Source organism: Podarcis cretensis, assembly GCF_951804945.1.
Source record: "Podarcis cretensis genome assembly, chromosome: 10".
Lineage (NCBI taxonomy): Eukaryota > Metazoa > Chordata > Lepidosauria > Squamata > Lacertidae > Podarcis > Podarcis cretensis.
Window position 1 is genome coordinate 48,220,810 of NC_137179.1, and position 16,998 is coordinate 48,237,807.

At 38.4% G+C, this 16,998-nt stretch overlaps 1 protein-coding gene across 4 annotated transcripts in view; it reads right to left on the minus strand.

Moving 5' to 3' along the window:
- The window catches only part of MON2 (MON2 homolog, regulator of endosome-to-Golgi trafficking), a 63,430-nt gene that overhangs the window by 25,166 nt on the left and 21,266 nt on the right, over nt 1-16,998 (minus strand). For 3 of the 4 annotated variants that reach the window (XM_079994032.1, XM_079994031.1, XM_079994033.1), the window contains exons 4-20: nt 16,742-16,873; nt 15,594-15,723; nt 14,590-14,687; nt 13,561-13,686; nt 12,418-12,612; nt 11,610-11,734; nt 11,142-11,281; nt 10,005-10,158; nt 8,465-8,700; nt 7,748-7,829; nt 6,708-6,889; nt 5,568-5,680; nt 2,182-2,286; nt 1,136-1,216; nt 973-1,046; nt 801-891; nt 306-407 (exon numbers count right to left, since the gene is read on the minus strand). In XM_079994032.1, coding sequence (XP_079850158.1) covers nt 306-407; nt 801-891; nt 973-1,046; nt 1,136-1,216; nt 2,182-2,286; nt 5,568-5,680; nt 6,708-6,889; nt 7,748-7,829; nt 8,465-8,700; nt 10,005-10,158; nt 11,142-11,281; nt 11,610-11,734; nt 12,418-12,612; nt 13,561-13,686; nt 14,590-14,687; nt 15,594-15,723; nt 16,742-16,873 — 2,166 coding nt within the window. The remainder of the gene's footprint in view (nt 1-305; nt 408-800; nt 892-972; nt 1,047-1,135; nt 1,217-2,181; nt 2,287-5,567; nt 5,681-6,707; nt 6,890-7,747; nt 7,830-8,464; nt 8,701-10,004; nt 10,159-11,141; nt 11,282-11,609; nt 11,735-12,417; nt 12,613-13,560; nt 13,687-14,589; nt 14,688-15,593; nt 15,724-16,741; nt 16,874-16,998) is intronic. The other variant, XM_079994030.1, reaches the window with a different exon arrangement.

Here is a 16,998-nt window from a genome sequence, read left to right on the forward strand (position 1 = left end):
CTGCCTTTGCAGATGTATGCCTTTAAGTATGATATGTCAACTTGCCTGGGCTCTGCTTTTCAACATCATCAAAACAGCTTGATTTAATAAGAAGTTATAGAACCCACACTTAAATAGTGTTGAGGGGAAAACAATGCAAATTCTATAAGAAACAAAAAATAATCTAGAAACAGAATAGAAAATAAGATGAAATTAAAAACCAATGTATTGGCTTTAAAAAAAAAAAAACCCTTACGTTTTTAAGTTTTAATACCACAGAGGAAAAATACAAAGGTTCACCTAATGGTTATAAAAATATTGTTTACCTCTAGGAGATGGCCAGTCAGTGGTCTCCATAAAATTTCAATCCTATGCATGTTAACTAGTCCTGTTTCGAGCAACTTAGCAACAGCAAACAGTGATGGCTCCTAAGCATAAACAGAATTCAAAACAGTCACTTGACTTAACAACCTATTGCATTATATTTTTCCATTTAAAGTATTTATACTCTGCATTTCTACTTCCTTAAAACAGCTTATTTTCTGAGTTAGTTCCTAATGCTAATCTTTCTATTTGCTGGGTCAGCACATTTTAATATTTAAACTTTAAATAAACAATTGCATTAGTGTACCTTCCTGTGAAGCTCACATATCATGTTGTTATAATGCCCTAAATTCAGTAGTAGAATCATTAGCACAATTCATTCTATATGATGCTGACTTAACAAATAATATATTGCACTGCAAGAAATTTAAAAACCAAAGCTAGGAGTTAGTTAATTTATAAAGCATGTCTGAAAAGCAGAATAAAATATACCATACCTTATTATTTCCATAGGCCATGTCCATCGCTTCCAGCGACAAGGAGCAAAGTGCATTTATTAAATGATGTAATGAAACATCATCTAGGTACCTGTGGGAAGGATCAATTATTAGAACTATTGCCAAAAGGGATTAGAAACAAACATTGTGATCTAAAAGTCAGTTTTCTTACTGTGAGCTTTCAAATAGCCTGGAAAGTATGTTGGAGATCACTGGTAAGTCAGTCATAACAGCTGTAGTTAGAACCTGAAAGGATACAATTAAATTATGTAAGCAAATGCATAACATAAAAATACAATGTGATTTATTCTGCTACACAGTAAAGAAATTCTTACGGTGCTGGGTCCTTCCACAGCTCTTCCAGGCTTCAAAGCACCTCCAACGCCAGGCTTTAAACCAAGAATCCATACAAGATGCTGAAATGAAAAACACATTTTTAAACTTAAGTGCTTGCATAAAGGTCCACGTTAAACATTAAATAAGTTTAAAACAATCTATGGTTTTATGTGAATGAGCAGAATGTGCTGCACACTTCACTACATTTCTGCAGTGCTTCTCTTTTGCATTTTGCCATGCTGCACATGAAACAAGCCAAAGTTTGACTTGTTGTATTGTCCAAACTCAGGCTTGTGCTTTGTTTGAAAAGAAACAAACCACAATTCCAGGTCTGGGAACGTAAGAGGAGCATGCACCAACACACTTCTCATTTACATTAAACAATTGTTTTTTTGTTTTAAACTATGGGTTAGTGTGACATTCAAACTAGGCCATAAAAAATACTTTTCAAGGTTTGCACTTCTGTGACCAAGGACAGATCCACATCATACATTTCAAGCATATCCTATACACATTTAAAGCACATTACTCCCCCCAAGGAATCCTGAGGGATAAAGTTTGTTAAGGGTGCTGGCAATTGTAGCTCTGTGAGGATGAGAGTACAGTTCTCAGGATTCTTTGGTGGAAGTCGTGTGCTTTAAATGTGTGTGGGGTGTGCTTTAAATGTCTGGTGTGGATCTGCCCAAAGTGTATTACATGCTAATATTTCAACTTTAAAAATTCTGCTTGAATCCTCCAGCTGTTCTGTGGATGGTTTTTTTCCAGCTCGACTACGGTACTTGGCTACCTTCATTACAGTTGTGGGTACATTTCAGTTAGTCACAGAAAGGTAAGGGAAGCAAAAAGCTCATTAGCTGCCCTGCTGACCATGTTCATGTAAAGCTACAAAAATCGCCATGCTTTAATTACAAAAGGTTTGAAAAACACAATTGTGTGGGGCTGACTTGCTTCATGGAAAGAGTTTCACTCAAAGAGAATATCCACCCAAGAAGTTAAAACAAAATGCAAGTCAAGAAAGGTAAATCAAGCATTAACCATTACTCACCTGGAGTGTAGCTAACACAAGTTGCCAGGATGTACCAAGGACAGCTCCATGACAATGAGCCAAGCTAAGTAATGTCCTCATGCACTGTATATTCTTAGAAGTAAGCTAGGAGAGCATTTAAACAGTTAGAATTTTCGAAGTAGAGAAAATAATAGCATTTGTGAAAAAAATGGTAATAGCAAACACAATGATGGAAACCCTGCAATCCGTTCTTTTATTTTCCCCCTCTATCTAGACCTACATGTATGTGATGAATTTACATTGGAGTTAAATTACAGCAGCTAAATGACACTGGAAGAACCTAGCCATTTTAATTCATTCAAACCTCTTAATCCTTCTATTTCAACAAGCAAATCATTATGATAGCCAGTTTGTCCTGCTATTTTCTACTCGTCAAGTGAAAATGGGGCAGAAAAAGAAGATCCTCCTTTCCAACGGGAAACATGCAGTTCAGGATACAAAAGAATGTGTTGAAGTAAAACCTGCATATACTCAGTGAAATTCTTGGCATCCTTTATTTATTTATTTATTTGAGGTTTTACTTCAAGTTTTAAAATTTACTAGACAGGTGACTGATATTGTGAAACAGAAACAGCTATTGTTTGAAGAAAAAAAATTTGCACAGCCTTTCCTCAGCATGGTCCCACTGACTTCAATGGATGCAGAACTCTGGGTTATAAGCAAACATTTGCCACTCAATATACACAGAGAATGCAAATTGTACACTGCATTTGTTGCCCTGTTATTGTGAATTTTAGTACAAGGCTGGTCTTTTGAAACTTTGAGTCTGTTGAAAAGAGCTTTTATTCTGGCTGACAGATTCATCTACGTACACAGGATATCAAAGAAAAATATTGTTAACTTTAAGGAATTATTTCTAGAAATCTGAAACATCCTTACAGTGCAGAAATCATGTTTATATTTGCAACTAGTAAATTAAAACAACCTCAATCTTAACCTAGCACCACAAATTCACTGTGTATCTCCTATAAGCTCATGCATGTTTTACTATATCTACCTGTATTATCCCATTAATAGTAGAACATGGTCTTTCAAGATTTTAGGAATGAAACAGCAATCTCCTTCTCAATTTGGTCATATTGAGAGTAGCAACAGGGCTAAGTTAGACAGCTAAAACTTAAGGATAGTATGGAACTGCAGTTTCTTTTCTCCTTAACCATTGTTAGATATTCAGACCACTGAATTCACAATAACAAATGGAGGTATATGGAATGATAGCAAGAGGGGACACAAAACAAAACATGAAAAAGGCAAGACTGATCCAAGAAAGAATCAGTGAACATTATAGCAATATAGAATGACCACCCACTTCACCAGCACTAGAATAGAAAAGGGAAGGTTAAGATCCAAAGCAGCAGGATGGATTCTAATGTAAGGGAGCACAGGAACAGCAATCCAGTCATAATGAATGGGTATTCTTCAAGTTAGGACAAATTATTTTGCTACCAAAATACCGGTAAGCAAGGCAAGAGAAAGCAACAAGAGGCAAGTTACTTACCTCGGGAAACTCTTAAAAGGACTAATAGAGAGTAGCAGAAATTGTATACTGTAAAAGAGGAGGGAACATACTCTATCCAGTCAGCTTAGAAAGGAAACCAAGGCTCCTAACCTAGCACTGGTTTCATAGAAGAAGTATATGTCTGATGGAAGAACAGGCAGGAAGGGGCCAGAACAATAATCTGCAGTGACAATAAAAGTCCCAAGACTGGGCATTCTGGCTTGTCTCATCCAAAATGGCCACCTTGCTGCTGGGAGGGTACCTGAAGAGATGGGTGTGTAGCTGGGCTCCCCCTTCTCTGCATGCAGGAAACAGGGGGGAGAGGAGGGGAAGGAAGCTGGTGCAAATTTTGCTTCTGCTGGGTGGCTGTTCCTCGTAGTAGATTGGTGAAAAAGGAAAACTAAGGGGGAAAACATGGATGAAGCGGCTTGACAGACAAGTGGTACAAAGAGGAAGAGCAGACAACAGACACACAGGAAATGTCTAAGTTCATAAGCCATGCCCATAATCTATCTATAAGCACCAATTCCAACATTAGGTCATATTCTAGCATAGCCATGCAACAAAACAGTGCTACGAAGACAGGAGCTGGCTGGGTTCCCCAAGCATCCCCGTACTTGTCCCTGTATAAGCGAGTGGCTGACATTCAAGGAGGAGAATGCACTTTAAAAAGACCCTGAAAGTGACTGAGGTGGGGACCTGGGAATGTTTCAGTTTCTAATCTGGGGATATATATAAACTGAAATGTGAATACAAATTAACTGAAGTATTCACCCAAACCTATATAAATGCTTTGTGTAATTATTATATTGCTGAAAATAGGATGAATGTAAGTCCATGGCAAACAAGCCAAGATTCCAAATGCTGATTCACATCTTTTTTGTTTGTAAAAGAACGTCTGCTTCAAAACGCATGAAAAGCACTGAATGCAAGATTTCTTATTTGGACATATGGTTTGGAAAGCTGCCATGTACAACTCCCTGACTGGTATATTTAGACCACGTTCTATGCCACCATTCATACGTTATGATGTATGCATACTTGCAACACAAGTACAATCCAATGCATGTTTAAGGGGATAAGTATGTTTAAGGTTTGCATGCTTAGGATGACATGCAGCTTGCTTGTGCACATGAGACTTCCCATTCCTGTCCTTTTCCCTGCAGGCCCTGCTCCCCTACTTCTGCTCTGAATGGAGGACCCTCCAGAATACATGTGGGAAGGAGAGAAAGGGGAAATCCCTTTGCATCTGCTAGTGCAGATCTTGTCCATAATCTTTTTGTTGCTACAGTCAACCTTTATCCCAAAAGCTGTTATGATATAAGACAGTCTGTTTTTCAATGTTTTATTGTGTTTTTATATATGCTGTAATCCACCCACAGTGGATGGGGAAACCCAGATGATGGGGAGACTACAAATAATAGAATTGTTGTTGTTGTTAAGTGGCTCCATCTTTGCACATAAATTATCAGCCACTGGAATTCTGCTAGATACTTTTTGTAATCTGGGTGCTTTTCTAAAAGCTGCAAAATTAGATGCTAATATTTTAAACAACATAAACTGAATTGCTAACATTCTTAAATCTTGGTGACCAAAACTGGACACAGAGGAGGCCCTTTCAGTTAAGTGAAATCAGTGGGACATTTCATTGTCACACAAAGGTAATTAGGTATGCGGCATGCATCTAAAATATTCCTGCTAAGTCCCTCAAATCTAATTCTGCATTACTGTCTTCGACTACATGCTCACTCCAATATATCTGCTGGACTATGGGGCAGACGCGTCACTGGACTTTTGAGATAAAAGTGAAAGTCTAGTAAAATTAAACCATCAAATAAGAAAATGATATTTACAAATTATATTTTACCATTACTGTTCCCTGTGGTTGGAGAGCAAGGGGTTGTCCTACTGCTACAACTTGCTGGTGAGACTCACTTGATGGACTAATCATCTGAACATTCTGCCCCTGGATGGAATATGCTAAAAAGCAAAAGAAGAATTCTAAGAATTCGATTATAAGATACAGACTTCACCTTCCCAAGACAGAAATTTTGGGCAATTCCCATCTCTCACTACTGCACCCAGAAAGGTTCCCAAATCCTCTGGAAGAGAGTGGGTCCTGCTGCCGTGAATTTCAGGGAGAGGCTGGCAAAAATTGCCTGTCCCCAGCAGACGCAACCCTTGGCCGCAACTCTCCTCAGAAGTTGCCTTCACCTGAGGGAATAAAGCCTGCATCTAACCCTCTGAAAAGGATATGAAGTTTGAAAATACACACACATAGAAGTAAATTTACTTATTTAAGTTACCAACACCAAACTATTTTTAGGATTGGTAACAGAAGTAACATTTGATACATTATATTTATTTCTAAAAGGGCAAATAGTTAATCCCTTTAAAAATCACAAGAGGTAAAGTAAAAAGAAAAAAAAAAGTTTCCAGTAATTCCACCCCACATCACTGAAAAGGACACCCATGTATATTAAAAAAAACCACAAGAAAATATATTAGAAAAAAATTAAGGGAATATAGTTCCTCTAAAGGCTATTTTAAAATCCATTTCTTTTTAAAAATGGGTTATGGTCTGTGGCAGATATGAAGGTTATGCTGTACCTAAAGTTCTTAATACAATTTCCATTACATTTAAAGCTATAAATATTATTTTCAGTTTATAACAGGAATCAAGCTGCAAGGCTTTAAAGGGGGTGAAGAACAGATCACTCATGTGGGCTGTTAATGTGGTTCTGCCTTTGAAAGAAAAAAAAATACTACTCTTTCAGGATCAGGATATATCTCAAGTGGCTGTAGGTAGGGAAGACCAGATTATTTCACAAAAGACTATGGTTCACCTCAAACACTTCCACAGCATCATATACCATTCTGCCAAGCACTTGTTTATCAAATATGTGTCTGGAAAAGCAAAAATTTTCAACCATGTTATGGCTCTTTGCTTATAATTGTGTATGCTCTTGTTTACAAGAAGAAAAGTAAGACCAAATAATATCCTTACATTTACCAGAAAGTGCAGCAGTAGTAGTGTTCAGCACAGTTAGGGCATAATGAGGAGGCAGGGAGCCTTTGCAAATGGCAGTAATGAAGGCATCTCTTGATGTTACGAGACCAAGTTTTCCACACAATGCAGCCATAGTCAATTCTGCTTTTAAAATATTTTCTGTGGCAGCTTCATCAGTGCTGAAATAGTACAAATAAGTAAAAGGCATGATTCATACATATAAGAAGAAGCCGAAAAGGGAACACTCATACTTACGCATTTACTATGAGGAAAAAATGCTATGGAAATATTCAAAAAGGATCAGCAGCCATGTTGGCCCATGGGGGGGGGGTAGAATCAAAAATTCATAGCAGGTTACCAGGACTAATCAAAATGTCACAGAACGCTGACAAAAAAAAATACTATAAAGATACAGGAGACATTTAACTCTGATCAAGTTTTTTAAATAACACCAGTTTTATAATACCGTAGAACACCAGTTTTATAATACCGTATTCTTAAAATCTACACATTTCAGAGATGCAGAAAAAAAGGATTTTTTTCTAAACCATACTGATTTGTAAATGAGCTGGGGATTAACACTTTTAATGTATAACATTATTTTTAAATGATTCATTTGCTATTTAGCTGTATTTTAAATCCCCATTGTTAGTCAGTTTGACTGATTGGCAAACTGTTTGTTGTAAAAACGTGAAGAATAAATAAATAAAGCTGTCCTTTAAGAGTAAACAAATCATTTCCACACAGCTGTACCATGCATGCTTATAACTGAAGCACTGTAAAGCTAAGTAAACAACAAAATATTACTGCAGAGAGAAAAAAAGGCCTATACAATATTCTTAACACCCAATAAATCTATTACTGTGTCACATCCAATCTTTTATACTTTCCCCCCTCAACGTATAATTATGTCTTCTTTAGTCCTTGGAAACTCTGCTACCTCGCAGTTGAGGTTCTAAGTTTCAAACTTGTTTCAAAACCAAGGTAAGAACAGAAAGCTCTGAAGAATGAAGCGTAGTTGTAAACTGACTGAATACCTTGCATCCAGAAGTAAAGACAGTGCAGCAAGTAGACCACACCAGCAAGCGTTCACCATTTCTTCCCAAACTGCTCTGCTGACTTGGGAGAGGAGGATGAGAGTAATTTTAAAACAACATTTAGTAACATGAATACATGCATTTTTCTTTTAGTATATATGCATTTTTCTTTTAGTATATATATATTCCATTTCCAGTCTACTAGACATCACCAGTAAGTTGGTACAAGACAGGCTATAAGGCAGACCAGGCTTGCTTGGACTATCTTTCCACTCTACAGTTTCAGAGTCAAATATGGCTGCCATGAATAACAGCAACAGCCTGGCTGGGAGGTGTGACAAATTATCTAATGAGGACTATAGCTTTGTCTGTCAAGGCAAGTTTTTAAGAGAAAATCCAAGATACAAAAAAACTATTTTAGGCACCTTAGTTCAGTGGGTTTTTTGAAAAAGCAGACATATATACATGTTCTTAGAAATTACAAGAATACAAAAATGGGGATGAGTAGGAACCAAAACAAGCATTCCTTTTGAAAAACCAGGGAGAGGGGCAATAAAAAGAAAGAAGTGATTTACATTCAGTTAAAAAGTGAAGGTGAGGAGGACGCTGAGCTCACCTACACACAGAAATACCTACACCAGGTCCTATACATCTGTAAGCAGCTTTATATTACTTTCCTTTTATTAACCTTAAGCAATACCAATCATTATCACATACCTGTTTCTTTGTCAGTTTGGTCAGATGCTGAATTAAAATCTTGCAGGTCTGAGGACTGTGTCGGTGAAGACTGTGTATCGGCTGTTGTTACTTGACTCTCCATTTCAACCTGTCCAAATTCTTCCTCAATCATGTTAGTGATGCCACGGACAAGATCCAGTAAAGAATGGAATGCTACTGACATGGCATAGCCTTCAGGAATTGTGGGTGGCTCAACTTTGTCCAACATCTCTAGGCTAAGATGGGGGGGGGGATTAAATAAATAAATGTAAGCAAAAGGAATAATATGCCTTTGGTACCCATCGCTTAGCTAACAAAACACTCTGTTGCAAATATCACAATTTGCAAAGCAAACCAAATATTGCTGTAAAACTGAGGTTTCTTACACTGATACTAGGGAGGGCAGGATATAAATAAAATTTATTATTATTATTATTATTATTATTATTATTATATTCTGTGCAATCATAGTTAATTGCTCCAAACATCAATGCTCAAAGGAGAGCTAGCTCACTAAACCTTTCAAATATTTCCCAGATGTATTCACTTACATTGCAATCCTATGTATGTTTTCTTGGAAGTTACTGCCAGAGGGCTGGTTTACACATAATACTAAACCATGCTTTAGCACTATGTGAATAAGCCTTACTGAAAATGGAACAGGCTCTCAAACTTCCTCCTCCTCCACCCACACAGTTGGGAATCCTTCTACCAAGATTCCTTTCTATTTTAAAGATGATTGGCTTAGCATTATATGTAAACCAGGAATCCCGGTTTAAATTAAGCAATGAAAAGTTGCTAAACAAGCCAGCTTTGTGGTTTGAAGTCTTCCTCCGCCCCTCATGTACTTGGAATAATTGTGCTTTGTCCACATAGTGCTAAAGCATTGTTTACCACTTCATGTGCATGAGCCAATTGTGTCCAATGAGGCTTGCTTCTTACTCTTGCTGTTCTGGCTTCTGTGATAGCTGCGCAGCCTGCACTCACTCCATAAGACGCACACACATTTCCCCTTACTTTTTAGAAGGGAAAAAGTGAGTCTTATAGAGCAAAAAATATGGTATTTATACAGATAAAAAAAAATCTACCTTACAAATATAAATTATTCAACACTACAACATATATCTGTGCTGGTAATTCCTTAGGGTCATTGGAGGTACTTTTTAACAGTTATGTTTGTCTTCTGATGTCATAACTAAAGAAACACACTATAATTATAAACCATCCCAAGACTTGAACAGCAACCCAAATAAATAGAGCCTAATAAGAAACCAGAGGAAATATGTACTGAAAGGAGGTTAGGGCACCACAGAAAAGTAATTTCTAATCCATCTGGAGAAGAAACAGATCTGAGGCACAATCATGAAAGAAACCAATACACAGAGACACGATCAGAACGACTCCAAGTGCCCACCAGGGTAGCACTTGCCTGATGCTACCCAGGGCTGTTTCCAGAACAGATCTTCTCCATATTCCTGCTCAGTTACAACTACTTAGGATGTGGCAAATTCATGGTTTTAACGATCAATACTTTACTTACTAGGTAGCTTTAGCACTGCCCTGTGTTGACACGCTGAGGATGGGTATCCAGGTTCCTCTGTATTCAAAAGCAGGCAAGACTGTCACACTTCCACCCATCCCTAACATTCCAGGATTGGTCTGTGCTGAGGCTGTACCACCAGGCACACTTCCTCCTATACAGTGAATCAAGTGGGGGAATTAACTGCACTTCAATATTAATTTAATTAGTTAAGCGCAACATGCCGTATATACTCAAGTATAAGCCAACCTGAATATAAGCCGAAGCACCTAATTTTACCACAAAAAAACTGGGAAAACTTATTGACTCGAGTATAAGCCGGTTCACCACACCACAAACCTGGTGGCGGCGGCAGCGGCGGAGGAAGAACAAGCAGCCCGAAAGGACCCTCACTCGAGTATAAGCCGAGGGGGGCTTTTTCAGCATAAAAAATGTGCTGAAAAATTCGGCTTATACTCAAGTATATATGGTAACCCTTTTTCTTAATATCATTAAGACAACATTCCTATAAGCAAAGGTTATTCAAACAATGTTTTATCCATCTGTTTTGAATGCCCCCTCCTGGCCAATCATTTCCAGTGCATCTTGGATTTCATTAAAGAGGTCTTACCGACACCAGTGGAGCTACACTGAAAAGCTAAAGTCACTCAGACTCAGAAATTTAAAATATTAGTAAATTAAACCACTCAAAAGTTATGAGATGCAGCATATGCATTAAGATTTTGAGGTATTTACTGAAACAGGCGCTGGCAGGGTTAGCCCAGGGCATTTTGCCACTAGAGGGAAAATGAGAAATGCTGCCTCCACACCTCCACCTGTTGAGGAAGAAAAGGTAGCTATCCAGAACCTGCTGCATGGGTGTCCTGGCCCTGGGTGCTGGTATGGTGGTTTAAAAAATATGACAGCTTTAACTGTTTGATATGATATGCCTTCCATTCAGAGTTACAGAGTAAGGTTCTATGCAAGTTCTTCTAAAAGGCTTTATTTTACCGTTTGCAAGAATGATCAAGTTATCATTCTCATGAATACAACTCAAAGTACTAATTGAGCTAAATAAATAAAATGTTTATTGAAACCAGTACTCCTAAGAGGGAATGATTGATAAATGGCTCAAAATAGTCCTAGGGTCTAGTTTACCTGTTTGGTTTGTTGCAGCTGATGCATTCCCTGTATTTGGTACGAGAAACAGTGACTGAATAAATGATCCCAGAGCATTCACGATGTCACGGAATACCTTAGTTGAATGCTGCTTCATATCGTAAGACTGACAGAAGGACCTGTTACACAATTCGGACAGAGTAAAAATGCAGTTATTTAGAAAATGCTTTTGTGACTTCATCAGTGACTCTGCATTATGAAACACTCTTTCTTATACTGATTGGAAAAAGTATGTGGTAGCCACAGAAAGGCTTCATGTTCTACAGGACAACATTTAAATTCTAGAATTTAAAACAAATTTAAGGATATTAAAATCAGTGACCCACTATTTGTATACATGCACACCTAACACAATACCTGTGCACTGTTATTTCAATTATCCAAATATTTTATCGAAAGCGTTACTTTAATTGGTATATGGTATATCAACTAATATACTTCCACTACCTTAATAACTGAGGTTGCACACAAAGTCTGTGTATCGATTCTACAGCAACAGCTCTTAGCCACTGAGGTTTGTCTGCATCCAGAAACTTCACAAGCAATGATAGAAAGATCTCACATTCAGTTACCTAAACAAAAATACTTTTATTAGTTAAAAGAAAATTCTGAACAAGGCATCCTTAACACGGAATTTCTGCTAATAAGGCAGGGCCCCTCCCTGCAAATGTTTGCACTTGCAATTTTGGGAGAAGGGCTATTTGGCACAGTCCCATAGCAAGGAAGCTAATAACACTTGGGGGGGGGGCTAGAGAAAGCGGAGAATGGGGTAAAATGGAAAGGAATAGTTTGCTGTTCCAGTTACACATTCTTAGGCTTAGCTACAGGCTCAGTGGGAACAAGAGGGTGGTGGCAAAGGAACAAGCTGAGCTTTGAGAGGCTATATGAAGGAAAGAAGAGGTGGAATAAATAATTTTCTATAGCCTAACAATTTCTGAACAGCTAAAGATTGAGGGGAAGCATTATCCTTAGGTTATTCTGTTATCAAGGCGTTACAGTATTGCCACAGTCCTCTTTAGGCATATGTGTCTGCAGTTTCACCTCCCTCAAGTCAAACAGAGGACTATTGGTGTGACTATTTGCTAGCATAACCAGGGATTATTTGTATGCTGAAAGCTAAGAGAAAAGATGGTGAAGAAGCCTGTTCTACATTGAGCTCCCTTAAAATTCGGGGGGGGGGGGGAACGGACCACATTTTGCATGGTATTTAAGATTTATCCTGTGCATAATAGTGATATTAAAAATGTCCTCTTACCAGTAAACTATAAAACTGTTTGATCAAAACGGAAACTACTCTCAAAAGGCGCATGCAGATCGGGAAATACGGTTTTTCCACTGGTGCTGGTGAAGATGAAGTACTGGAACCTTGTCTAAATTTTATATTTGGTGAGAAGAGCTTTATCACTAGTGGACAGACCCTTTCTTTAAGGAGGAAGCTGAATTCTTGATGCTGGAAAATAAAAGGACAGTGTTAGAACGCTAAAAATATATATATATATATATATATATATATATATATATATATATATATATATCATTAAAGTTTAGGCACATAGGTTTATACTAGGGACCTCACCAACCTTCCACAGTAACCCCTTTGATACCAAAGGTGGGGAAGCAAAATTGATGGACTTGATCCATTGATGAACTTTTAAAGTCTGATGGTCATTCACACTCCAGCACTGCCCATCGCCCCCTTGCCCTTTAGATAATCCCCCCCATGGGTAGTACTGCTCATTCTGTTGCTCTAAAGTTAACCAAAACACAATCTAAGTATTAGGTTAAGAGGCGCTAATCATACAGATGCCAAAGATATGTTAACAAAAATGGTCGAGTCTTTCCTATTTCAGAAACAAAGGCCTGGATCTTAACTGAGCTTCTGCTGGCAGGAGCATCCCAAGCTGAGCTTTGCTCACATGAAGCTCCTGTCAGTGAAAGAGGCAGTAGGGCAGGCATAGGCAAACTCGGCCCTCCAGATGTTTTCAGACTACAGTTCCCATCATCCCCGACCACTGGTCCTGTAAGCTAGGGATCATGGGAGTTGTAGTCCCAAAACATATGGAGGGCTGAGTTTGCCTATGCCTGCAGTAGGGCAACTTTCACTAATTCTCCCTCCCTCCAGTAGTCCCTCGTGCTTCCAAAAAATCAACTCTGGAAGGTTGGAAGAGATATGGAACAGCGTAAGAAGCAGCGCAGGAGGATGGGGGAAAATCAGCAAAAATGGCCTCTTCCCTCACTTTCCAGGAGTGGATCCCACACACAGATATTGGTCCCATCTGTGAAAAGGAGCCCTTCCCTTCACAGGTGTCTAGTTAGGACCCCCAACCACAATATATACAGTTTCTAAAGTCTTTGTAGCTGAAATTCCCCTCCCCTTTCTAAAAACAAAAGCACTCACTTGTAAAAATACTTGCGGGAAATCATTGAGGACTGACTCAAGCAGTTCCAGACCAAATGTCCGGGTCATTTCTGTCATGCCTACAAGCCAGTAAGGTGCATCAGCATTAACCAGCTGACAAAGATCCTAAAAAAAAACCAACAACACTCTTGTACTTTTATTCTCAGGAATCAGCCTGGAAACCCAACCCCCTCAATTGTCACCTAGTCTGTACTTCGCAATGTAATTCACCATATGGAATTTTTAGACATACCATCAAACCATACTCTGGTATTAACACGTCTGAGTTTCAGTCACTCCTTCCTCGTTGACATACACAATCCTCTATATCCTTTCCTGGTTTGAGGCAAGCTACTATTTTGCCTAAAGAAGCCTACTATAGTTTGTGATTGCCTTGCAAACTGAGTCTAGAAACGGGGTCTGTTCTTCATTTTTATCCTGTTTTTCAGAGAAGGGCAAATCATAGTTCAGATGATGATGAACTGTAGTTTGCCTTAAATCAGGAAAGGAGGCAAGTGCTGAATGCAAGCCCGTGTTTTGCCAGTCCATGATTTTGCATTGCATTATATCAGAATCAGCCCATTGTTAAGAAATTGCATTTGCCTTTATTTAATTTCATTATTCTGTCCAGCAATTTAAATCCACCAGTTAGATAGTGCTGTTTCTTTTTAAGTTTCTGAAAACATTGAGAATATTCTGACTTATCTATGCAAACACATCCAAACCTTTAGCTTCTCAAATTGCTCCCTTTTACCATCTCTGTAGCTCCTCCGTATATTGAGCTCTATAGCTTCTAGAGATGAGCAGAAGAATTATGTCCAGCATGCTATGGTTTTCCTCCATAATATTAAGAATGCTCTGTGTACATTAACCTTTTCTCTCTCTCTTCAAAATACTTGTATCATATTATCTCTCAAACCAAAAGCAAGTAACAAATGACTATTGACTGATCTCAGAAGCTTAACTTTGTACGTAAATTAGACTGTATATAATAAAAAGAACGACAAGAATTCAAGTAAGTTCCAATACCTGAAAAAGCATATATGCATCTTTAGCACATGGTTTCAAGGTGCTGACAGATCTTCTGTTACTGTTTCCTTGAATTCCTATTGGTTGCTCTATAATATCTGTACAAAATACAGAATCCAGTTCAGAAACACAATGTTAAGAAAGAATGCATGGCTGTTCAATTTTATATATATATATTAACTAAGGCTGATGCAGCAACTTGGGGGTTTTAGCAGATGCTTGTGGTCAACACCAACCTTCCCCCAAAAGGTTGCTCTCCCCCCCCCCCCTCTTGCCACTGCCAGATAGAACAGAGTTGCATTTAGTTACTTTTCCAGATTCAGAGATGTGACAAGTAACATTCAGAAGGCATGTAGTAGAGAACTGGCAATCAAGAAGCACATTTCTCCAACTAAACACAAGGTAAAAAGCATGACTTGCAGTTATTGAACAACCTGCCAATTCAAAGCCTACATCAGACAGCTTCATTTAAAAAAACCGCATGATGTAACACTTGAACAAATTGGTATCCATGCTTCAAAAGCCACCTTTCCTTTATCGATTACACTTTCCACATTAATAGAGTGCTGAATTTTGACCTGGACTGAAATCTCCACTCATCTCAGCATACCCTATGCAGGATTGATGTGACGATAAAATGGGATAATCTTTGACCTGGCCCTCCAAATTCCTCAGATGAAGCCAGTGGTGGAGCTTCATGCTCTGGCACCGGGGGGCGGAGAGCAGGTGGGGGCAGGGCTGGTGTGCATCCTGGGGATGTGGCGCCCAGCGCGGGCGGGGGGACAGCCGCGATGGCACCCCACCGGGATCACGCTGCCAGGGGCAGTGCGCTTCCCCTTCACTCCTCTTCCTCCGCCAGTGGATGAAGCGCTATACACTAATCTATTTACTTTTAGAATCAGGGTACTACTATATTGGGCTCCACCTACTTATAGCAAACAGACTTTTGCTATAAGTACCAAATGTTATGTAGTATTTTAATTGCAATACAAACACATACCCACCTTTATAGTGTTCATCCTCAGCAACGACTCTTTCGAAAACAACAGTAACTACTTGCCGTACTGTGGCTGCCGCAGTATTATTTGTGATATTGTCTTTTGTGAAGTGCAACCGAAAGCAAAGGACAATTGCCTAAAAAAAATTTAAACAGTACTCATTACACAACCCAAATAATAATCAAAGCTAAGGTGTAGAAATTATAAGTTTCTAAAACATTAAGTTGAATTTTAAAATGTTTAAGTTTCCGCCATCCTAAAATGCATCTATCTTGGAAACTGGCTCCTCTTTTATGTTTCATCAAAAGCCTCTTCACATGTGAAAAGAAAAATAATAATGTACAAGTCACACGACTGCTTCAACACTTTCATGTCAAGAATGCCTCAAGGATGCCCCTCTGTCACCCGTGTGCCAAGTACAAATAGCAATAATATAAAGAGACATTCTCAGACAGCCTCACAACTGTGCAGCTCTCTTTTACTGAAAACTTGATCCAAACTATGCATAATCCGATCACCATAGCTGACATAACTTTTAATGGATGAAATTAAGTAGTTGCAGCATAATTTTGATAAGCTTGTAGTTTAACTCAACATTTTATTTTGCCAGCTTTAAAACATTTTACATTGCCCAGAAACCTACTTTATAATCTAAGTGTAAAATGATATTGAAAACTTTTTTGGCAAAAGCTCAGATGAAGAACAGATATATTTTGGTCCTTTTCTGCCATGATGCCCACCTGAAAGATTACTCTCCTATTTGCCAGAAAAGGCAATTTGCCAATTGCAAAAGGGCCATCTTGGATTTCCCCCCGATTTTACTAATTCATCCACACTAATGAAACATCTAAATGATCCTTTTCCTAACATTGCTATTTGTGAATGCTATTATTAAGGAAACATAGGAGACCATGGGACACTCTCAGTCTTTTCCTGAGAAGAATTTCAAAGCTAAGGTATTACTTGAACAGGCCTGTAGGGATTGCGTAAATAAGCCACACTGGTGTGCCATTTTTCTTTATATTTCCTTTGGTGTACAATGAAAGACAGCCTGTGAAACTTACTTGAGATTCACCGTGGAATTTTCAAGATCAGCTCATATTTATTGGTTAACATATAATGAAATACCACAATTTGATTTATACAGTGCCTACCTTAGAAAGTGCTTCATCATGGACAACTGTGTTGGTTGTTAATAATACAAGGACCGTCTGAAGAAGCTTGAGTTCTTCAAGGCTATTTTCCATCAGTTGCCAAAGCATATTGATAACATTTCCAGCAGCAACCTTGGGAACAAAAATTGAGATGGGCTATTCGATGCCAAGATACTATGTGGGGGGAAATGACTATAGAAGTGTCAATCATTAATTCCATCGTACTTAATAAATATTGAATATGCTTTTTCACCCTG